Source organism: Vidua macroura, chromosome 2, assembly GCF_024509145.1.
Source record: "Vidua macroura isolate BioBank_ID:100142 chromosome 2, ASM2450914v1, whole genome shotgun sequence".
Classification (NCBI taxonomy): Eukaryota; Metazoa; Chordata; class Aves; order Passeriformes; family Viduidae; genus Vidua; species Vidua macroura.
Genome location: NC_071572.1, coordinates 2641041 through 2664900, shown reverse-complemented (window position 1 = coordinate 2664900; position 23860 = coordinate 2641041). Strand labels below are relative to the sequence as shown.

Sequence of the window (23860 nt, the reverse complement as noted above, 5' to 3'; positions counted from 1 at the left end):
TCCCTTTCCTGCTGCCCACCTGCTTTGGGTGAAGGCACAGGTAAGAAATATTCTCTCCTTTTCCAAAATTAATATTTGAGGGGAAATCCCAGCGGGGGTGTGTGGGATTAAACCAACATCATCCCAGATAAGAAATGCACCATCCGTGTCCCAGGCCAAACCAGACTTCAGGAACATTTTCCCCTTAAGAGAACACCTTAAAGTGAAGTTAACCCCACTAAAAATGAAAATAATTGAATGCTGAGGCACTTGTTTTAGTTGGCTTGAACTTCTGCAGCCTCAATGCAAAGCATGAGGCCGGTGAGAATTTGGAAGGCTGCTGCTTCTAAACATAGGCTCAGAATTTGGGAGTGCTGAGGGCTGGCAGAGCAGCAGGTAAAATTAGAGCCCGACAAACCATGTCAGATGTGTCAAGAGCCCACTGCAACCTCAGTATTTTTCACGTTTTTCAAGTAGGCCCTTCCACCCCGGCAGAGCAAAGTTTATTTCAGATAAAGATGGGGAGTTCCTGGTCAGAATTCTTCCAAACTTGAGGAAAAACAAGTCAGGAGAAATAGCCCTGGTCAGATCTGCTTTTTCCTCCTTCTCCTACGAGCCCTCCTAAATCCTTGGTTGGGTTTTGAGCCACGCCTGCTGCAGCTCCCAGCGGTGGGACTGTGGGCAGGGTTCAGAAAGAGAGGGACAAGGAGCTTTTTGTGGGATGCAGCTGAGGCTGGACCTGGATTTGGGACGAGGGGGAAGCTGCAGGACAGGCAGCCCTGGTGGCCCTGACATGGACACAGAGCGGGATCTCCTGTGGGACCTCCTGTGGGATCTCCTGTGGGATCTCCTGTGGGATATCCAGTGGGATCTCCTGTGGGATCTCCTGTGGGATTTCCTATGGAACCTCCTGTGGGATCTCCTGTGGGATCTGTGGGATCTCCTGTGTGATCTCCTATGGGATCAGTGGGAACTCCTGTGGGATCTCCTGTGGGATCTCCTGTGGGATCTCCTGTGGGACCTCCTCTGGGACCTCCTCTGGGATCTCCTGTGGGATCTCCTGTGGGATCTCCTCTGGGATCTCCTGTGGGATCTGTGGGATCTCCTGTGGGATCTCCTATGGGATCAGTGGGAACTCCTGTGGGATATCCAGTGGGATCTCCTGTGAGATCTCCTCTGGGATCTCCAGTGGGATCTCCTGTGGGATTTCCTATGGAATCTCCTGTGGGATCCCCTGTGGGATCTGTGGGATTTCCTGGGGGATCTCCTGTGGGATTTCCTATGGAACCTCCTGTGGGACCTCCTCTGGGATCTGTGAGATCTCCTGTGGGATCTCCTATGGGTTCTCCTGTGGGATATCCTGTGGGATCTCCTCTGGGATCTCCAGTGGGATCTCCTGTGGGATCTCTGTGGGATTTTCTATGGAACCTCCTGTGGGATCTCCTGTGGGATCTGTGGGATCTCCTGTGGGATCTGTGGGATCTCCTCTGGGATCTCCTCTGGGATCTCCAGTGGGATCTCCTGTGGGATCTCTGTGGGATTTTCTATGGAACCTCCTGTGGGATCTCCTGTGGGATCTGTGGGATCTCCTGTGGGATCTCCTCTGGGATCTCCTCTGGGATCTGTGGGATCTCCTCCCCAGCCACAGCAGCACCAAATTCCCCAGGGAGCGGGGATGGTTTAAGCAGCTTTTTGTGCCTTCCTGGAAGCAGCCAGGAAGTTTTCCCTAACCTGCACTAATCAGGACTGATGCCCCCAGGGCTGAGGGGTCCTGTTCTCCTCAGGGTGTTAATTCTGATTTACCATTATCCATCAGCTCTGCGACGCTTCCCCGGTGGATCCAGCGGGATTCATGGCACTGAGTTACATCACATGGAAAAATTTGGATTTTCCCACTCAAGAATTCCATTCCATTCCAACTTTTCAAGCAAAACAATTTCACCTGACAAAGTTGTGCAGAAGATCTGATATAAATACCAGGTGTAAATACCAGGTACAAATATAAATACCAGGTGTATTTTTAATTTCTACTTTTTTTTTTTTTCTTTTCTCATTAAATAATCAGCCTGAGTCTTTCCAAAGTTACCCAAAAAATTAGGCATTTGTTAAATACAGCCTGCTAACCTTCTGCTTTACTCAGCCTATTATTTTTTTTTGGACTTGTTCATGCAATCAAGGTCTTTGCCTTCAAGTCTCCATCCAGGAGAGTTTTTCCATTCCCTTCATCCTTTCTTCTCCGAGTCCTTCCCCCTGGGCCTTTCCACGGAGCTGCAGAGATCCCACGTGCCATTCCCTGGATTCCAGCCCCAGGGAGGTTTCTCAGGTTTCTCGGAGCTTTCATGAACTTTGTCCCATTTTGCCACGTCATTTCTGGGATTTGCCATCACCCTCTTCCCAAATGTCTGGTGAGGATACAGAAAATGAGAAAATCTGGATTTCAGCACTTCCCAAGAGGGAAAATTACAGCTCTGCTTTGCACCATGACAGGTTGTGACTCCCAAGTTTTTTCCCTGGGCAATCCTTTTTCTTTAGGAAATTTCCAATTTAGGGAGAAAAGTTCTCTCAACCATTTTCACACCTGCAAAACAAAAGGTTATAAAGACAAAAAAAACCTAACCAGAAAATGGGGAAATAGTTGAAAGAGAACTAAAAAGTATTAATGGAGCATTTACAGGTACAGTAGAATCTAATTAGAATTATATAGGGGGGGGGGGAAGCACAAAAAAAAAGATAGTATTTCCTTCCTCAGAAGTGAGAATAAAGACGAGGAAGGGGGAGAAAAAGACCTGCAAAAGAGTGAAAATAAGCAGGAAGGGTTAAAAGGATTGAAAAGAGAGAGGAAAACAAAAAGGAGAAAACAAAAAGGAGAAAAGGAAAAGGAAAAGGAAAAGGAAAAGGAAAAGGAAAAGGAAAAGGAAAAGGAAAAAGGAAAAGGAAAAGGAAAAGGAAAAGGAAAAGGAAAAGAAAAGGAAAAGGAAAAGGAAAATTAAAAGGAAAAGGAAAAGGAAAAGGAAAAGGAAAAGGAAAAGGAAAAGGAAAAGGAAAAAGGAAAAGGAAAAGGAAAAGGAAAAGGAAAAGGAAAAGGAAAAGGAAAAGGAAAAGGAAAAGGAAAAGGAAAAGGAGCAGGGAAATACCAAGAAAGGAATCAAGAGGATTATGAAAAGGAATCTTTTCATGGAGGGAAGAAGAAAGAAAATACCTGAAAAATCAGTGAAAATTAAGTTAAAGCACTGCAGGCAGTGGGAAAGGGCAAGTAGGGAAAAGGGAAGGGAAAAGCAAGAAAGGACCTGAAAAGCAAAGAAAAGTCTCTGAAGGATTGAAAAGGATAGGGAGTGGGAATAACTGCATGAAAAGAATGGAAATTATAAGAATAGGAAAGCAAGGAAAAGGCAAGGGAGCAAGAGAGAAAAAAAATAAATTACCCAGAAAAATATTGGAATAGATGGGAAAAAATGGACGTCAAAGCAGGGAGGGGATGGAAAATGAACAGAAGGAAGAAGAAATGTACCTGGAAAAACATTTGGAAAAAAGTGGAGGAGGAAGGGGGAAGAAATTTGAAAAGCGCTGAAGTGAGGAGAGGAAGCACAGAAATTCAAAGACTTTCAAAAAGTCTTGAAATAATGGGGGAAAAAAGAAGGGGAAAAGAGAAAAGATTGGGAAGAAGAGGGGGAAAAGACCTGAAGGGAAAGCAAAGTGAGGGGAAAGCAAATGCAAATCAAGGGTGGCAAAGGAAGCAGGAAAGACAAGCAGGAAAAAACCAAGCAGGAAAGATGGGAAGTGAAAATACAGGGAAGAATAACAAAAATAAAGGGGGAGTGTTGAAAGATCCTGAAAAAATAATGGAAGAGAAGTCAAAGGAAGGGAGGAAAAGTAAAAGCAGGGAAAGATCTGAAAGCAGCAAGAAGAAAAAGGGAGGAAAGACTTGGGAGGAAACCGAAAGGGGAAGGAGGGAGCAGAAGGGAAGAGCAGGGGATGGGGAGCGAGAAAAAACAGGGGAAGAATGGCAGGAAAACAAAAGGAAGGAAGACACAGGAAAAGCTGTGAGAAGAGAGGAAGAGAATAAAGAAATACAGGGAGAAGGAAAAGCAGAAAGAACGGGAAACAACAGGGGAGGGAAAGCAGGGAAAAGCAGTGGGGAGAGAAGGGAAAGACAGAGATGGAAAAAGAAGGGGTGAAAAGAAAAGCAGAGGGAAAATTCAAAGCTGAAAGATGGGAAAAGAAGGGGTGAAAAGAAAAGCAGAGGGAAAATTCAAAGCTGAAAGATGGGAAAAGGAGGGGGGGAAATGTGAAAAGGGAGAAAAAGTGTAGGAGAGGGGAGAAGGGTCAGAGTGGAAAGTAGGGAAGGAGAAAGGACAGGAATTTGGGAGGGGACCAGAAAATACTTTGAAGTTTTCCTGAAGAGGGAAATGAACTACAGCTTCAGCTTAAAACCAGACGAAAAGGGCATTAAAATTCCTTTAGCCAAAGTGACAATGTTGGACTTCTGACAAAACTCTGTCACTGTTCCCATGAAGGAACTCTGGGACATCTCTGCTTTTCCAGGCTCTGGCTCCTGAGATTCCTGGATTTCTCCTCCCAGGCCACTGAGGCTGTGACACTCAAGTTTGGAGAACTTAATTCCCAAATGGGCGCGGCCCCGAGGCTGCCAGAGCTCCAGGAGAGCTGGGACAGCGCTGCCAGCGACTGGGATTGCTGGGGGGTCTGGGCAGGGCCAGGGACTGGGGTGGGTGATCCCTGTGGATTCTCCCCACTCAGGACATTCCATGATTCTCTGATTGAAGTCCCTCAGTTTATTCTTGACTCCAGTGGTCTCTGAAATGGCACTTTCCTTCGAGTACAAATTAGGAGAGGCTTTGTTGAGCTCAGCTCAATGTGCTCGGTTCAGGACGAGCCTTTCTTCCTGTCTTGGGTGAAGGGAACTCCATCATCACCATCATCATCATCACCATCATTATCATCATCCCTGCAGTCTCAGAATTATTAATTCCATCCACCAGCTGCTGATATTGATGGGAAGGAGTCCTGGATTCCTCTTCTGCTTGAGATCCTCCATTAGTTTCTTTAGAACAAACATTTGATTTTCCATGTATCATTTTCCAATCAGTAACTCACTGGTTTTGGACAATCAACATCCATCAAATCCATCTCCTTTCTCAAGGGGAGGCCTTCAGGAGGGGGATTTGGTTATTAATTTCTCCTGCCTTAGCCATGCTCCTCTTTTATTACTCAACACCACAGGCAATACCCATAAAACCTGAAGTTTCAAGAAAATGTTATAATTCCTGTGATTTCGCAAGAGATTCGTAAATCAGTGCTCAGCAGGACTCAGTGATCACACGACGACATATTTCAGAAGTTTTTAACCCATTTTTAACAGAATCAAAGAAAGATTTGAGTTGGAAGGGACCTTAAAAATAACCCATATCCTCCCCCTGCCATGGGGACACCTTCCACTGTCCCAGGCTGCTCCAAGCCCGTGTCCAACCTGGCCTTGGGCACTGCCAGGGATCCAGGGGCAGCCCCAGCTGTGCCAGTGTTTTACCACTCGTGGTAAAAAATGCCTTCCTTATATTTAACCTAAATCCAGCTCCTTAATGTTGAAAGCCATTGCCCCTTGTCCTGCCCCTCCATCCCTTGTCCCACGTCCCTCTCCAGCTCTCCTGGAGCCCCTTTAGGTACCAGAAGGGGCTCTAAGATCCCTCTGGAACCTTCTCCAGGCTGAACAACCCCAGCTGTGATTAACTCTGATGCTCCAGAACATCGACCATAAAAGATAATGAGCAGCAACTACAAACCCCCTCAGGTTTAGGCTGATCCCATAATGTGACAGGGCTCCTATGGAGAACTGCTGAAATCAAATCAAGGCATCAGCGAGGAAGGAACAGTTCAACAGCCACCATGGAAAATGAAAAACCAGCTGCAAATTTCCAACGTGAAGCTGTTTCTGTAGAAGCCCACAAAACCAGGGATGTGGAGCAGAAAACCACTGCTTGAGCAGGTGCCTTCCTTTGCTGGGCAGGTATTGTGCACTTTAACATGAATCTTTCCAAGTAAAGTATCACAGAATCCCAGAATCCCTGAGGTTGGAAAAGCCCTCCCAGCCCATGCAGTCCCAGCTGTGCCCATGCCCACCTTGTCCCCAGCCCAGAGCTCTGAGTGCCACCTCCAGGGGACACCTGCAGGGATGGGCACTGCAAAGCTCCCTGGGCAGCCCCTGCCAAGGCCTGAGCAGCCTTTCCATGGGGAAATTCCTGCTGCTGGCCAAGCTGAGCCTGCCCTGGCCCAGCCTGAGGCCGTTCCCTCTCCCCCTGGCTGTCCCCTCCTGTCAGGGACTTGTGCAGAGCCACAAGGTCCCCAGTGAGAGAATTCCAATAAATAAATTATCCAAAAGTCAGGCTAAACACCAACTCCCCTCAGGAGATAACTCTCAGCAGTATCTCTACTCTGCAGCCACTTCCTTGTGTTTCTTTGACCAGAAAAAACATTTCCTTTCTATCCAGACTGATCTTACTGGGATGAGTTTGTTCTATAAACCAACACGACAGGTTCTGTGTCACCAGGCTGGAGTCTGCACTCACTCCCTCATTAGGAAGGACGTTCCTGATGGACTTCAACAGGAATTCTTCCACAGAGGATCTTTCAAAAGTCTTTTTTTCAGTTGTCCAGTATGAAGTATAAGCACATGGATGGTGTGATGGAAACAAGGATGGCAGAGTGATAAATAATGGAGATGAAGTCACATTTTCAGGTGAATCCAACCCTTGTGGCATCCAGGCCCCTCCAGACACCACGGTACTTACAGGATGGAATCCTAAATCCTGGCAGAGCAGCCATTCCCCAAGGACTGAGCAATCAGGATGGAGAATCATCTAAATTTACAATCTTTTAATGCAAAGAACTGAGGCTGAAAGGCTGAAAACTGCAATCCTGGCAGGGATAAACAGACAAGGAACCGAGTGAGAGGTCCAAGGATGTACCTGCACCTCCTGCACGCACCCAGCAGGACTGGCAGCACTCCCAGGGGCTGTGTGCAGCAATTCCACCTTTTACAATGGGTTTGGAAACATCTGAGGTTTCAGAAGAGCCACAAGAGCTTTACAGTTGAAGGATTTAAGGAGGTGAATCAAGTGAACGTATTTTTACGTGGAACAGTTTCAAACTGGAGTTGTTACTCGTCCTTCTGCCAGGCTCTGGTGGCCACCAGCTGTAACTGAGCAGTCCCAGAGCTGAAGGAGGACTGGAAATAACCTGGCTGAATCACTCCAGAGACACAGACAGCTCCTCCCACTTGGCAGAAACTACAGGAAAATCAGCTTTTTCAAAACTAGGTCCTGCTGCACCCAAAGGCAGGGAGTTGGTGAGGCAGGAGGAACTGGGCTGGGCTCTGGGGATAACACCAGGCCAGTCCCAAAATCCCATTCCATGGCCTCAAAACCAGCTCACCTGGGACTGTGCAGAGCACATCACAACACTCAGACTAAGAGATGAGCATTAAAGAACTCAAACTACAAGCACAGTCCATGAGAATCAAGCAGAGCTGTGTTCACACATCAGGGATTTGCAGACCTCGCTGGTTTTCAATTAAAAACTCCAAATTAGCTGTTACGCCTCCAACTTTTACTTTCATATTTTTAAGTCTGTTTCAATGTATCTGATATTTACATATTATAGGATAATTATACCTACCATACCATGGCTTGGAGTAGGTTAATTGCATAGGAAGACTTACTACGTTTACATTTTTTCTTTGTTTTTTTGTTAAATTACTCTTCTTTTTTTTCTTCTTTTTTTTTTTTTTTGTTTTTTTTTCCTTTTTAAAAAGCACAGTAAAGAGTCTGAGGACAAATTATTCAACTGTTTATCATACATAAGACTGCATGACTATAATACAAAGGGCTTGTCTTTTCATTTAACGTTACAATATACACAGCAAGTCCGGACTAGATCTTACAATCTGAACACAGGTATTTAACCTTTTCCATGCTGTTTATGTTTACAATGCACAGAAGTCCTGTAACCAAACTGTGTAGTAAAGCACACAAAACTGGACTGTAACATAACACAGTATGCAGAAGCACTGGATTTTACGATTTTTTTTTTTTTCCTTCTTGATGTAGAGGTTATTTCTTTGAACTGCTTTAGGTTTGGTGGGTTTGTTTTTTTTTTTTTTTTGGCGCTTGCTAAGGGGTGGCAACCGGCGCGCGTGGTGTTACCCAGATTCCCTATTACCCTTATATTCCTAGACAGCAGTAAGAACTGGATTCCTTTTATTTGATATTGCTAAACTCAGCATTCTTTTCTAGAGGTGACAGCCTTCCAAATCCTCTCAACTCCTCTGAATAGCTGAGCTTCAAAAGAAAACCAAACAAAAAAAAAAAAAAAAAAAAAAAAAAAAAAAACGGGGGGAAAAAAAAATCCGCTTTCATCCACAGGGTTGATGTGTCGGTACAAAAAGAAATATTTGATTAGGAAAACCATGATTTACAAAAAAATGCTAATCCCAAGGATTCGTTCCCATTTACATGGTAGTCAGCTGCTGTGTTGCCACCTTTTCGACTGAAAAAACGACTTGGCCGCATGGAATTGACCATTTGCTGCTAAAATTAACTTTTCCAAGGGCTTACTGGCAGAGGTAGATCACTGCTTCTGTAAGAGAGGATGGGCAACACTGTTCATCTGGGATGGGCAATCAAGGAACTCACCTTCATCCTTTCACCAAGGTTTTTCTCCTCACGCAGCTTTTTTTTTTTTTTCCTTTTCCCACAAAAAATAAAAAAAAATCTCTTGGATGGGCCCGTAAATTTTGCAACTGCCAAGCTGACTGTGTTATATTAAGGCAGCATTACCCAAAAATTAGGCACCTGTTAAATACAGCCTGCTAACCTCAGGTCTCCCGTGAGGGTTTTGCTTTACTCAGCCTATGATTTTTTTTTTGGACCTGTTCATGCAATCAAGGTCTTTGCCTTCAAGTTTACAATTTTGTTAATAAGGAATACAAGAATCAACTGCTGGTTTCATAGCTTCTGGATCTAGTGTCCCTTTTAACCTTCAGAAGCCTGAACACATCGATAATGTAACAGATGTTATAGTCTCCAAGTAGATGTCAATCTATTATCTTCAGTACACAGATTGCTGTAAATGTATTGGCTATGAATTCAACAACAGTTCCAGTTTTGTTTAAGCAATAGTACAGCCATAATTTTTCAACTGACATTTAAAAATGGTCTAGTTACACCTTGTGTCAAAGTGCAGAACTGCTACATTATTGGTTACAGACATCTATGTGCTATAAAAACAGCTTTGGTACAATAAATTATCAAAAAAGAAAATAAATTTTTGTAAAATTCACAGCATAATTGTGAGGCAAAAAAGCAGTCACATAAAATTCTGCATTTTTTTTTTTTTTAAAAATGTTCAGGATGAACAGAAGACGTCTTTGTGCAGAAGTAATGGTGGAGAAAACCACGTGCCGAGAAAAAGCAAAAGAAAAAAGTAAAAAGCAGGAAGGGACACAGTTGTAGCTATTTCCATCAAACGCAAACCACTACTCCTGTGACCTTCAACCAATAAGGAAGTCAACTTTATGACACACGCAAAGTGACCTTGCAATACCTTACAATAAGTGGGTCACAAAAGTCTATTTTAAAAGAAAGGCCTCTTGAATTACCCATTCTCTGTGTTTTCAGCATTAAGGACTGTCTGCAAAAGCATGTCCAAAAGTGATTGCATCTGAAATGGTAGGCTCTTCTAACTTAAGAGTCCAAATCCATAAGGCCAAAGGTTATCCCAAAGACCACCACTTAGACCTCCCCAGGACTGGCCAGGACCGACCCGTTGATTGCTTCTCAGTGCACCTCAGTTATGAAACCAGTCAGATTTCCATCCTAACTGCCCGTGGGCTCCAAAAGGTGGCACCCACAGGATTCCCATCACAATTGCTGCTTTGATCCTCAGTAGATTCAGAAAAGGAGAGTTCTGCTCACCGCCACTTCGCATGCTCAATGTGCCTCACAAACTCCGTCACAACCGTCCCTTTTTACAGCTGAAGAATAATATATTTGTGTAATCTGAAGGTCCCTCTTTCTTACAGTACTGCATTTCTGTGCCCATGGTTGTTTGGGGAACTAAAAAAAATATATATATTACTCACTCCCCCTCCCACCCAAAAAACTTCAAAGGGCCTTTTCTTAGAAATCATGTGCAATGCCTTTAAAAAGAAACTAGTTTGCAACTATGACTAACATTTGAACAATAACCCCTGTCAAATGAGAGCAAAAAAAAAAAAAAAAAATTAGAATTTAAAAAAATCAAAACCCCTCCCCAAAAAAACCAAACTATGACTAGGTTGTGGCAAGTTAAAATGGGGGAAGCAAAAGGTGAACACCACTAAGCTATCCGTTAAGGTGGGTCCAGACATGGCTCTTAAAAAAAAAAAAAAAACAACCAAAAAAACCTCCCCCCAGCAAAAAAACAACAAAAAAAAAACTTCATTGTCCCTTTGCAATCTTTTCAAGTTTAAAAAAATAGTCAACTTTGCCCTCCTGTAGCGGTTCAGTGAGTTTATCTCCTTCTGATTCAAGCAGCTTTGCACTTTGTTTTTTTTTTTTGGAAAAACACCACTTCTATAAAAACACACAAGAAACAAACTTAGTTTCAGTTTAGTCACGAGCTAGCCACAGGACTTTGCTGAACACAAACTCCTGTCATGGGAGACTCTTCTCTATCAATGCCTTGCCTCATGGCAAGGTGTCCTTCAGTCATGTAATGAGCAGGACCTGTATTAGCAGAAAACTGGTACGTGGGATGTCCAGCTATGCCAGTTTCTTGGCGCGGATTAGAGTAGACTGTTAAATTCATGTCCATAGCTCCGTTCTGTCCAAAGTCCAAGGTATTAGCAGCCACTGGGCGGTTCTGATAGGCCTGATTGCCTTGGTTACCAGTAGAGGAGGAAGATGTAGAGGAAGAAGTAGTTGAGGAAGACAGGGATGTCATGGAGTGGTGACTGTGGCCCACCTCCATAGAATCCTGGGTGGAGGAGCTGTTTGTTGGAGAATTGTAGACTCTCGGCCTGGTCCGGGTGCCCAAGGCTTGCTGTCCATGGTGGTGGTGGTGGTGGTGGTGATGGTGGTGGTGGTGGGAGCTGTTGCCGTGGTGATGGTGTAATGCGTTCTGTTGCTGAGGGTTTACATGGAAGGTGGTTTCCTGAACCGGGTGGTTCTCGACGGTGACCTGGGTGGGAGCTTCGGTGGCGGTCCAACCGATGGGAGGGGGAAACTGCTGCCGAACCTGCAAAATTCCAATTAAAATGCTGACTCAAAGCTGCCATTTCACCCAGTCACAGAATCATTAGGGCTGGGGAAGACCTCCAAGACCATCCAGCCTCTGGCCACCTTGTCAACTGAGTGCCACATCCAGTTGGTTCTCAAACAACACGAGAGATTAACTTATTCGTATTTATGCTGGTTTTAAAAACCTTAACCAAGCCTTGAAGGTGCACAATTATTCTAGAAATGCAGGTATGTACTTAAGAATAATTTCCAATACTTTTCTATCTTGAACAACATGAGAGATTAACTTATTCGTATTTATGCCGGTTTTAAAAACCTTAACCAAGCCTTGAAGTTGCACAATTATTCTAGAAATGCAGGTATGTACTTAAGAATAATTTCCAATACTTTTCTATCTTGAACAATATATGAGAGATTAAGTTATTCGTATTATGCCAATTTTTAAAAATGTTAACCAAGCCTTGAAGCTGCATGATTATTCTAGAAATGCAGGTATGTACTTAAGAATAATTTCCAATACCTTTCTACATATACCTTAAGAAAAATGAATGCACATCCTGGATGTTATTTTCAAACACTTAAGGGAAGTCTGGTAAGTGACTTTGCTGTCAAAATTATAGGAACAGCTTTACGTTATAGTAGTAACAACAGCATTTGTACAACACTTAGAAAAATAAAGCCCTGACCTCTGGCTGAGGAGCCTGGAGACAATAAGCAAAGCAAACAAAATTAAAATGTTGTAGCTCATACCTTGAAAGGTGCCAACAGCATTGGAGGAACCACTGGAACAACACAGCTGATTAAAGGCTACTAAAAAAGCAAGGTCTGTCTACACAGCAATTAACTGTCTGCATGGGGGAGAATCCATGGTTTTATCTGTCCTGCACTAAGATGTTCTGCATTACCTGTGGGCTGTGTGTCTCACAGTCCATAGCTTGCACAGCAGCAGTGAAGTGCCCACCGCTGTGTCGATGCTGGTGCGTGGGGTCCGACCGCGCCCTTCCGCTGTTGCTCGTGCCAGAAGATCCACCTGGAAAACCCCAACATGCTCAGTGACTAAAGGGACACAGAATTCACAGCTATCAAACAATGGCAGCATAAAAGTTTTATAAAGTGCTTCAAGGGAAAAGTATGAGATCAACGTTAACCACTCACATTTTTGCTCATCTAGTTGGGCTTTTGGGGGTTTTCTGCTTACCTGTTCCAGCTGATTAAAATCATTGTTTAGTGATCATGACTGGTATTTTTTGACGGTATGGGAAAAAAATAACATTTCACAGAGTCATGGAATACTCTGAGTTGGAAGGGACCCACAGGGATCATCCAGTCCAACTGCACAGACACCCCCACCAAGCCCAGCCTGGGCATCCCTGGCAGCGCTGTCCAAAGGCTCCTGGAGCTCTGGCAGCCTCGGGGCTGTGCCCATTCCCTGGGGAGCCCGTTCAGTGCCCAGCATTAGGAAGCAGAATTTTATCACCTGTTCATGACCAAAACCCACCTGAGCTTGAAGATGTACTAGAGGTGGTTCCTGAAGACTGTGACTGCTCCATGGCAGGACTCGTGGACACGCTGTTACTCGTGTTGGTACCTTCGTCCGCCGTTTTCTTGAAGAAACTGTGCTGCAGGGCGTAGTAGGGCTGGATTCGTGTCTTGGGGTCATAGTCAAGCATCCTTAAGATGAGGTCTTTGAACTTCAAGTAGTCAGCTACAGTATGACCTGACTCCCCAGCACGGCGCCCACCCGGCCCTCCTGTCTCAACTCCCAGGATATTGTGGAGTTTGCGAGTTCCCGGTGGTTTGTATTCCTGTGGGGAGGGAGGAATGGCTTGGAATCAGTGTGTGAAGCACAGATTCTATGTCAAAACTCAAATCAAATCAGGAAACTATTCAACACAACAGGAAATGCTGTTTAATTGGCAAGAGAGAACAAAACAAAACAACAAAGCTGCATTTTCAATAAGACGATGAAAAACAAAGTAACAGCTCACCATTTTACATATTTTAATATATATTTATTATTATCCTAACTGTTTTACCTACCCTTTTTCCATCTTTGGTCTTCTTCAAGTTCCAAGTGCTATCTGGCAACTTCTCAAAGAACTTTCTTGCTTTGGGTGCTTGGTCGAGGATGTGGGTTGGTGGTATCCCCAAAACTTCCACTATTTTATTCATCTGATCCACCTGTCCCAAATAAAATGGGTTGGTGAAGGACAAGTGAAGGACAAGCCAGCCCAGCTGTGGCACAAATGTCAGCTACTCACACAAGTTCTAAGTTAATTAATTTAAGAAAAATTTAATATGGACAAAACAGATTAAGGAGTAAGAGGGAGACACGGAAAATTATGAGCAGGTAATTTTGTGTCCTGACAAAAGTCCTGTTATTGATGTCTAATCCTTTCAGAATTACCAGATTTCCCTAATTTATGCATTCCAATAAACGGATTAAAATCATGATGGGGATGAAGAACAAAAGAAAACCAGTTCCTGGTAGATAACTTACCTCATTTGCCCCACTAAAGAGAGGCTCTCCAGTGTGCATCTCGACTAAAATACACCCAAGGGACCACATATCAATTGCAAGGTCATAAGGCATTCCCAGTAGCACCTCTGGTGATCGATAGAAACGACTCTGGATATATTGGTATATCTGCAGGAAAAGCATCTCCAAGTCACAATCACACACAGCATCCAAAAGGAATGAAAATTCCAAGTGACAAAACGCAGCTGCCATGAAATCCCATTTTGGTGCAGGGAAAAATGAGGTATCAGGGATAATAAAATCTATGCATATGTTGCATTAATAAAAGTATCTAATTGTTAATTTTTAGGAAAATATTATGGAAAATTTTTTTAGGAAAAAATGCAGGAATTTCAGCTTGAGTCATGTCATGTTTTTGTAATTGTGATTCTTAACATTTCAAAATTATCTTATTATTGATAAATAATGGATTTGGAGAAATAATTCAGATGTCATTTCACCTCCTGGTGTCTTCCTTCAGCCCTTCCTTTTAGTTTATAGCAAAAAGTTCTTTTCTTAATCTAAATCTCTGTCTTATTGCTGCTTTCAATACACTATTCCATATTCTGATCCACTCTTCCTAAATTTATCCTGGGAAAAAGGAATGGGGTGCTACTGGCCAGTGCCAGCTCCTCAAGAGACAATTGGGGCACTTTTGGTGAAGTTAGTCCATGAATTCCTGAATTCTTTTCCTACAGATCCAATCTGCAGTGTGACTAATCATAAACAGGGGGCATGCTGAAGGAATGTTCATGGAAAGAGGAATATAGATGGAATAAGATAATAATAAAATTAATTTTTACTTAGTTTTTTGTTTTATTTATTAGCACTGCAGATTTCTACAACCAATTGCTGGTGCATTCTCCACTGATAGCACAAAAACACAGCCAAGGAGAAAGAAAAAAACATGGAAAATTTATCATATGGTGGATTTTTATCTACTGGGGCACTAAAGGAATTGGAAGATTGCCAAATTGTTCAAAATAAGGTGTGGATGTGACACTTCTGGACTGGCTTTAGTGGTGAACGTGGTGCTGCTGCTTCATGGCTGGACTTGATCTTAAAGATCTTTTCCACCCCTGACAATTCTGGGATTCTGACACTCATATTTAAAGCTCTTGTGGACTGTGGATTTCTATTTAAAATCGAGTTATTATTTTAAAACCATCATGAATGAAGTTTCAGTGAGCTGGATGAGTATTATAACTTAAAAATCCTGCATTTTTCAGCAGGAAATTCGCCGATTTCCCCCCCCCCAAACTCACCCTCTGCCCGAGCTGACACGAGCTGCCAAAATCCACGATCTTGATGGCGCTCCTTTTGGGGTTGCAGAGCAGGATGTTCTCTGGTTTTAGGTCACAGTGAATGATGCTGAGCTCGGGGGTGGCCAGGAAGAGCAGGGCCGTGCACATCTGCTGCGCGAACTTGCGCGTCAGGTTGAGGGACACGCCGCGGAAGTTGGTGTTCCTCAGCAGGTCGTACAGGTTGTAGGACAGCATCTCAAACACCAAGCACAGGTGGTTCCTGAACATGAAGTGACGCTTCAAATGCACTGGGGAAAAGGGGGAAATGTCATTAATGCACACTGAGAATGATGGGTTAATTACAACACAGCACGTAGGAAGGAGGAGCGTCAATAAAATAACTTTTAAACTTTTTTTTAAAATAACTTTTTCTTCCCTGGTTCTGTGGTGTTTACAAAATATTTCTGCCACACTTGGAGGACAAGAAGACATTTTCACGTCCTCAGGTGCACCACAGTAAAACTGGAAAATCTTGTGAAATCTTTTAAATGCTTTCATCCATGTGGAGGAAGCTGAGCACTGAGTAAAATAAGAGCATTGGGTTTTTTCCTGGTTCTGTATTATTTACAAAATATTTCTGCCATGCCTGGGGTACAGAGGGACATTTTACACATCCTTGGGTGCAAAAATTTGTGAAATCTTTTAGGGAGCTGAGTGCTGAGTAAAATAAGAACATCAGGTTTTTCCCTGGTTCTGTGTTACTTACAAAATATTTCTGCCATGTTTGGAGGACAAGAGGACATTTTCACATCCTCAGGTGCACCTCAGTAAAGCTGAATTAACCAAAAACTTGTGAAGGGATATATTATCAAAGTAAGTTATCATTCCCTTATGTGTAGAGAGGAAATGTTTAATTGTGAGAATAATTTAAAATACACAACGACATAGCTGCAATTTATAAGCTGATCAATAAATAAAACTGATCAATATCCCCAAGGAATTGTATTCATTTCCTTCAGGCGCAATCTCAGTTTATGAAAGGAACCAATCCAAGCCTTTTTTGTTTTCATTAAATAAGTGAAATATTCATCACATTCCTCTGTTCAGAAGCCAGCAGGGTTTGCCATTGTCAAACCTTCACCTGACACAAGAAAATTGAAAAACATTTCAGAGAAAAAGCAACACGCTCTCCTTCCTGGCACAATAAAATCTTGAATATGAGCACCATGAGAATTCAGACTTTTAATTAAGGTGGATTTTTGGTCAGCTTGGTGTCCATGGATTTGTTTTCTCCATTGTCCCACAGCAGTTCCTCCGGTGTCCTTTACAACTCACCTGAGAGGGCACATTTTGCTCCCACCCTGATGCCATTTCCTGCCACACATCCTTCTCCAAATTCCTGTTCTCTCACCTTTGGAATTCTCCTCCCACCATTCCACGTCCTGCTGGGCTTCCTACACTTGATTCCAACTCCTCCCCACGCTTCCTGAGCTCACTGGACCCACCAGCTTGGCAGGAACCACCAAATATCATCACAAATATTCCAGAATAGATTTGGCAGTCAGCTGAAAGCAGCCTAAGCTCTAGAGCAAGATCTAAACCGTTCATAATACAACAGAAGTGAGGAGCAATCCATTCAATACCTATGTAGTACTTCATCTCAGTGTCATGTTTGTTCATCAGCTCGAGCAGTCTCACTTCAATCTGGGCCTGGTTTAGGAAAGCCTTCTTGTTTTTGATGATTTTGATGGCCACCCACTCCTGCTCCACTCGGTCATAAGCCTTCACAACCTGCAAGAGAGGCCAAATCCATCAGGAAAATCCAATTTTCAAACCCCACCCAAACTCCCTTGTTCACCTTTTTGAATTCAGAATTCTCCTTTTTAGTTCTATTTCTTCTGATGATACAATAAAGCTACAACTCATTTGGTGATGTTTATTGCAGTGATGTCACTTTATATGCAAATGAAATTATCTAAACCAACACTGTAAAAGGACTGGTAAATCTGAGAAAAACTAAAACCAACAAAATAAAAGCTCCATCTTCCTTCCAGCCTTGGCTAAAGCTGCAACCAACAAATGCTGCTAATGACACTTATAGGAGGTAAGATCCAGTACTAACTATTAAGTTAAAAACCCAATTCAAACTAAAATCCTCACTCAAACTAAAAACCTGAATCAAACCAAAACCAAACTCAAGTTAAAAATGTTAACAGATGGCAAAAGGTGGAGGATTTCTCGTTGTAAAATGCTAGAGACACTGAAATATATTCAAATATTTTCTGTAATAACATGTAATAGCATAAAATATGAGTGTCTGAACAGGCACTCAGGGGAACAGGAGTGACAAAAAACAGTTTTAATTTCAAAACAAAGCAACAAGAGCACTTCAAATGAAACACAGCTGTGATCCACAGAAAGGATATGAACACCTAACGAGCCATTACCTGTCCAAAGGATCCTTTGCCTATTAAAGAGTCGATTTCATAGCGGTCCATCCACTTCTCCCCATTTTTCACGATGTAGTCGTAGTTGTCATCGTCATAACCATCATTGTAAACTTTCCTCTCCTTTTTGTGACTGGAATCATCTCCCTGGCCCTGCTGATGCCGCCGTTTTTTTTTTGCATAGTAAACCTGGGAGGGGAAAAGGAGCTTCCTTAAGAGCCCTGCTTAGAACAGCAGCTCAAGAAAGAGGAAAATCAACTTTTATTCAGCATCCCGTGGTTTGAAAGTGCAACTTCTACAAGTGGAAAACCAAGCAATCCTCTCCTCCTATTGCTGTGTTTGAAGTCAGGTCATTATTCCAAAGGAAAGTCTTGAATAATTGAAGAACTGGGAAAGCAGAGCTGAATAAATGTACTAACACTGATAAGTAATAGCAATAACTCTGATCAATGTGCTAACACTAGTAAATAACTGTAGTAACTCTGATAAATGTGCTAACACTAATAAATAATAATAATAACACCAATTAACGTAGTAACACTGATCTCTGGAGTTCACAGGTGCCAAAGGAACAGGAACACCCCAGCACACTGTGCACACAGTAAAATTCAAAATGCTAACTAGCCTGGAAACAAGAATTACCACTTGATGTTCCCACAAAACTGGGGAAGACTTCCAAGGAAGTCATTAATCACCATAAAAATCCCTTCACATTCCCTTTAATTGTCAAAGTTTGAAACTAACTGATGCGTGCCTGTATTAACCTGAACAACTTTGTATTTTCCATTTGTCTATAATATTTAATTCAATAATTAAGGGAAAACAATTCAGCATTTTCCTTATAAGCTCTTAGAAACATTAATAAAGTTTTATTGAGCTCAACGTGTGCTTGTGCCACTCGTGTCTCCTCGTCCTGCAAGCTCAACATTTGTTTATAAAACAACAGAAAACAAATCCCAGGATAAAAGATTTCCTGTGTGCTGGACAGAAACAGGACCACGACCGCCATGACCTCCAACAGGATGTGAACAACTGAGAGAAAACTCGAATTTTTGGATCTCTTGATGAGATTATTCATAGAAAATCCATTTAAATCTTGTATTGTAACAAACATCAGAGCACACTGAAGCCAGCTGCAGCCATTACCTCATTAATATGCTTGTATGTTTTGATCAAATCTACGGAGAGTTTCCTCAGTGGAGCAGTGGCTGGATCACGAAAAGTTTGGGGCATCCGCCTCTGGAATGGGAATATGACAGAAATTAGAACAGAAATAGGAATTTAATGGTATAGTTACTACATCAAATTGTGAAATTCCTCACAGAAATGAGTTATTTAAATGTGACACTTTTGTTTTTTTAACTGACAGTAAAAAAATTCCCACACCCCTTGCTTAGTTATTTTTTAGTATAATAAGAATTTTTAATATATTAAGAATTTTTCAAACCAGAGTAAATTCCAAGATTCCTACCTCTCCTGCCACCACACCCAACAGGTTTAATCCAAATCTCCTCTGACAACAAAGACTCTCCTCCATCACCCCTCAGGACTGACACATGAACTGTCACCATATTTAAGGCACAGCTCCAAAGGAACTTCACAGCAAGTTCCTTTGGAAGTTCACACAAACTGCTGGAGAACTGGGCCAGCTCACCACATTCAACTGCATTAAATTCCAAATAAAACCAAACTCCAGGGCTACCAAGAAACAAACCACCTCCAAACCCTGTGTCCAGCACTGCCGGGCAAGCTCTGGGAATTCTGTCCCACCCAGCTGGAGCTTTATGGGGACTCTGGAGAGTGGCTGATCCCTCAGCCTGCTCCTCTCTCCATCCCAGAGCACAGATGGCTCTGGAATATCCCAGGGAGGAGAGCCCAGAGCCTCTCTGGGCTCTGCTCAGGGCTGGGCACTGCCCAGGGCAGAAGTTGTGCCTCCTGTGCAGGGAATTGCTGGGCTCAGCCCCTGCCCGTGGCTCTGGGGCCATTGCTGGGCCTGGAGCAGAGCCTGGGGCTGCTCTGACCTCCTGCACACAGGGACAGACTGGGACAGACAGACAGGGACAGACTGGGACACACTGGGACAGACAGACAGGGACAGACTGGGACAGACTGGGACAGACTGGGACAGACTGGGACACACAGGGACACACAGGGACACACAGGGACAGACTGGGACAGACAGGGACCCCCAGGGACAGCCAGGGACAGCCAGGGCTGAGGCCCCTCTCACTGGGGCTCCTCTCCAGGCTGAGCAGCCCCAGCTCCCTCAGCCTTTCCTGGGCACGGAGATGCTCCAGGCCCTTGCTCAGCTCCAGGAGCTCCTGTCCCTGCTGTGCTGAGGAGCCAGAGCTGGACACAGCACCCAGAGGTGCCTCCAGGGCTGGGCACAGGGGCAGGGTCACCCCAATGTCACACCCTGCAGTGCCCATCCCAATGCACCCCAGGACACTCTGCTGGCCCAGGGACAGCTCGGTGTCCCCAGGTCCTTCCCCAGCAGGTCACCCCCAGCCTGGGCTGCTGCCTGGGGTTGGTCCCCTCCAGGTGCAGGACAGAAAAGCTCAGGGTGAGTTTAAGCAATTCCACTGGAGAAAAGTTTGTTCTGTGTATGTTCTCCATCAGAATTATTGAACTAATAAATGAGTTATTAAATGGAGGTGTCCAAGGAAGGCCTGGAGGTGGCACTCAGAGCTCTGGGGTAGGGACAAGGTGGGCATAGGCACAGGTGGGATTCATCTTGGAGACCTTTCCCAACCTAAATGATCCTGGAATTTGTATCAGTGATATAAACTTGAAAAAGCAGAAGTCACCTTCTGTGACTGAAGAGAGTTTGCATTGCCAAGTCTACCTGCCCTTCTATTTTTTACAGGATAACTTAATACTTATAATGGTTGCTGCATGAACAACTCTTTCTTTTCTTCCTCTCAATGACAAAATAAGAAAAATCACATCAAATTGACCCAAAAAAGTTCTCACAGAAAGAAATTATAGAGGGTTTGTGCTTCTGAAACTGGACATGCACTGAGGTACCTGAGGGACCACCCTAGAAAGCCAAACTCCCATTCTCCTCCTGTGTGGGCAGGGGGAAAAAACATTAATTTTATTTTATTACAAGTACAAGCACTTTGTAAACACCAGGGAACTGTCTGAAAGTTTCCTAAACAAACCATCAGACATTTACAAAACATTTTTGTTTCTTCCTTTCATCTGGCAAACAAATGTGGCCCATGCAATAAACCCCACCTAAAGGGATCTTTAGGTTCTCTCCCACAGCACTGAGCAGCAGCAAGTCCTGATCCAGCTGTCACTGTTAAAAGCGTCTTCAAATCCAAATATTTCCTTCAAATTCCTTAATTCTGACTGAGAGAGGGTATTGGAATATGGGAACACTGGTGGGTTTTGCTGGTGAAAGAAACCAGGATGTGGCAGAGGAATATCAGGAATACTGGCAGGGCCCAGCCTCTGAGCAGCACAGGGACTTGATTTTTGAGGGAAAAGTCTCAATCTGGAAGAATTTCATAATTAGACCAACTATTCCCACAAAAAATTGCTCTAATTTGGAAATGGAGTTTGTATGACAAGTCTTGATGTTTATTTTCTAATTTATAAGTCAAATTTGCTTGCTTTCTTCAAAAATAAAGATCTAATTTCCACTCTGAAATAAACAGCATGGTAGACAAAAAATTAACTGAATTATCACCATCCAAAAACTGTCAATAATTTAAATTCTGCAGGCTACAGCAGCCAGTCCCTTCTTTACCAATTGTGCATTTTGACATTCACACATTTCTGAGCACACTCCTGAACCTCTATGAACTTTTCCACAGGTTCTATTCTGCTGCCCTGGGTTCATAAAGTTTTGGGTTTAATTTTTTTTCCTCACACTTTTATAGTGTGGAATTTGTAATATTCCCTTCTTTTTCCAAGAGAGACTCTTTCTTCCTGATGATGTCAGACCATGGAACGAAGTAATTTTGTGTTTTATACAACAACACTGTCCAATCCTTTATTGTTGGGGTTACTCTGATTTCTGACTTGGATTCGGGGAATGCTCAACCACCAAAGAAAGGGGAAAAGAAAATATGGGGGAAAAGGGGAAAAGGGGAGGAAAGGAAAAGGAAAAGGGGAGGAAAAGGAAAAAGGAAAAGGGGAAAAGGAAAAAGGAGAAGGAAAAGGAGAAGGAGGAGAAGGAGAAGGAGGAGAAGGAGAAGGAGAAGGAGAAGGAGAAGGAGAAGGAGAAGGAGAAGGAGAAGGAAAAGGAAAAGGAAAAGGAAAAGGAAAAGGAAAAGGAAAAGGAAAAGGAAAAGGAAAAGGAAAAGGAAAAGGAAAAAGGAAAAAGGAAAAAGGAAAACTCCCATTTCACAAGCTTCAGTCTCTATCTGGTGGCCAGACAGCAACACTGCAAGCCCAGATCCCCCTAAAACCACAAATCAATGAGATGCTGCATCTCAGGTCTGAGAGACAAGAAACTACTTTAAATTGTAATTAAATAATAACGATATACCCACAAAAAAGGTCCCATTTATGTGTCCTCAACACATTGGTGACAAAGCACATTTAATGGGAAGTGTGACTTTTAACTCAGGTGTGCTGTTTGTGCTCCCAGCCTTTGGGGATGGAACACAAAACAAATTTCTCTCTTCATTTTCTTTTTTGTCCAAACAGATGGCATTGTTCCTTTTAAAAATATTTTTTTATTTTGATTATGGAGAAGCCTGAGCCGTTTATGGGCTGCTTTAATTCAGATTCTTTTTACGAATAGAAAGATCCACCACCATCCACATTCATTAAAAGAAGAAAGAAAAAAAAAAAGATCAATTCAGCTTGTGTATAGCACACGTTCCACTTCACAAACAGAATAAATAATGAAGATTTCATTGTGTCAGGGCAACTTTTAGCAAGAATTCCAAGTGTAATTGTTTAACTGACCTGCAAGGCCACACTGATGACAGAGACTGCTGCAGTTAAACCATCACTGACAATAATGTTGAACAGGTAGTGGCAGTATCTGAATTAAGAATTTTAAATTGCTGCTACAACATGAACTTGGTAAGAATCTTGATGTGGTCAATAAAATATCTGGCCAAGATCTGGTCAGTAAAACCTCAAATTATGCAGATAATTATTTTTATATAATAATATATAAAAATTATATCTATATATCTATATCTATAAATATATATAAATCATGCAAAGTATGTTAGATAAACAGATCTAGAAAGGTGTTTAACAGTCAGCCTGACCTTCCCATGCCAGGTATTTCATGAAAGCTGAACTGCTGGAATTTGTTATCATTTGTTACCAAAATCTCATCTCAATTCCTTTATCAGGTAAATCGATTCTCTAATGATTTTGTAATTAAATGAAGAGAGTTTCGGGCAATCTGAGCATCCATGATGGAGATAAACAGAGCAGCAAAAAAAACGTTGAAGTTGTGACAACTTTTAAGCTCTTTTATTCCCATCAGGCTGCACTGAACTCACAAAGCAGTTAAAACTGCACAGAGAAATATTAATTTATTACCACTGCAGGAGAAAAATCCCAGAGATCCCAACTTTTCTGTTCTCCCTGGAACATGTGCTCCCACACTTCCCTGAAACTGAAGCACTCAGCAGCCACAGCCAAGAGCAGGACCCCTCCTGCCAGCACTATTTGGGAAATAAAAGCCTTAAAAAATAACTCCTGAAGGGAAAAAAATGCAAAAAGACAGAGCTGGGAGTTTTTAACTGTAATTTAAGACCTCATAAATAAGTGAAAAACAAAACAATCTGGCTGGTCTTGGAGTATCTTCCTAGAATTCTTTGATCCTTGTCAGTGATGGGTTTGGGGACCAGAGCCAGAAAGCAGTAAGTGCAAGAGAAAATTATGTAAATAATCTTTTAAGAGCAACTTATATGTATTTATATTATTTACATTTAATATAAATACAGATCATTGATATAATCTGAATATAAATTGTCATTATTGTTCCCTAACCTTTAATCTGCAACTGTGAATGATTCCCCAAATACCAGAATATGGCCTGCAAGCCACTACAGGCCCAAATGCAAGCAGGACAGAGCAGGAATAAAACAAAGAAATTCACATGCAAGACCTGGCTTCCCTTTCTCTGCTTATGAATTAAAATCATTCCAGGAAGCTGAAGCAGACACTCCATAAAGAAAAGGAGTGAGTCTGCAGCAAAGACACACAAATAACCTGATAATCTGATGTAATCTAAATACATAGATTTTATACAACTTGAATATAGATTGTCATTATTGTTCCCCAACCTTTAATCTGCAACTGTGAAAGATGCCCCAAAAACCAAACTATGGCCTGCAAGCCACTACAACCCCAAACCTAAGCAGGAATAAAATCAAATAAATTCACATTCCCTTTCTCTGC

General features: G+C 42.7%; 1 protein-coding gene across 4 annotated transcripts in view; it reads right to left on the bottom strand.

Moving 5' to 3' along the window:
- Positions 1-8529: 8529 nt before the first annotated feature.
- Positions 8530-23860, bottom strand: part of DYRK1A (dual specificity tyrosine phosphorylation regulated kinase 1A) — a 73406-nt gene continuing 58075 nt past the window's right edge. For all 4 annotated transcript variants that reach the window (XM_053969652.1, XM_053969653.1, XM_053969651.1 and 1 more), the window contains 9 exons: positions 18623-18715; positions 17477-17665; positions 16673-16820; positions 15051-15337; positions 13768-13914; positions 13308-13448; positions 12766-13072; positions 12173-12297; positions 8530-11265 (listed from right to left, as the gene is read on the bottom strand). In XM_053969652.1, the coding sequence (XP_053825627.1) occupies positions 10642-11265; positions 12173-12297; positions 12766-13072; positions 13308-13448; positions 13768-13914; positions 15051-15337; positions 16673-16820; positions 17477-17665; positions 18623-18715 (2061 nt within the window). In that variant the 3' untranslated portion in view covers positions 8530-10641. The remainder of the gene's footprint in view (positions 11266-12172; positions 12298-12765; positions 13073-13307; positions 13449-13767; positions 13915-15050; positions 15338-16672; positions 16821-17476; positions 17666-18622; positions 18716-23860) is intronic.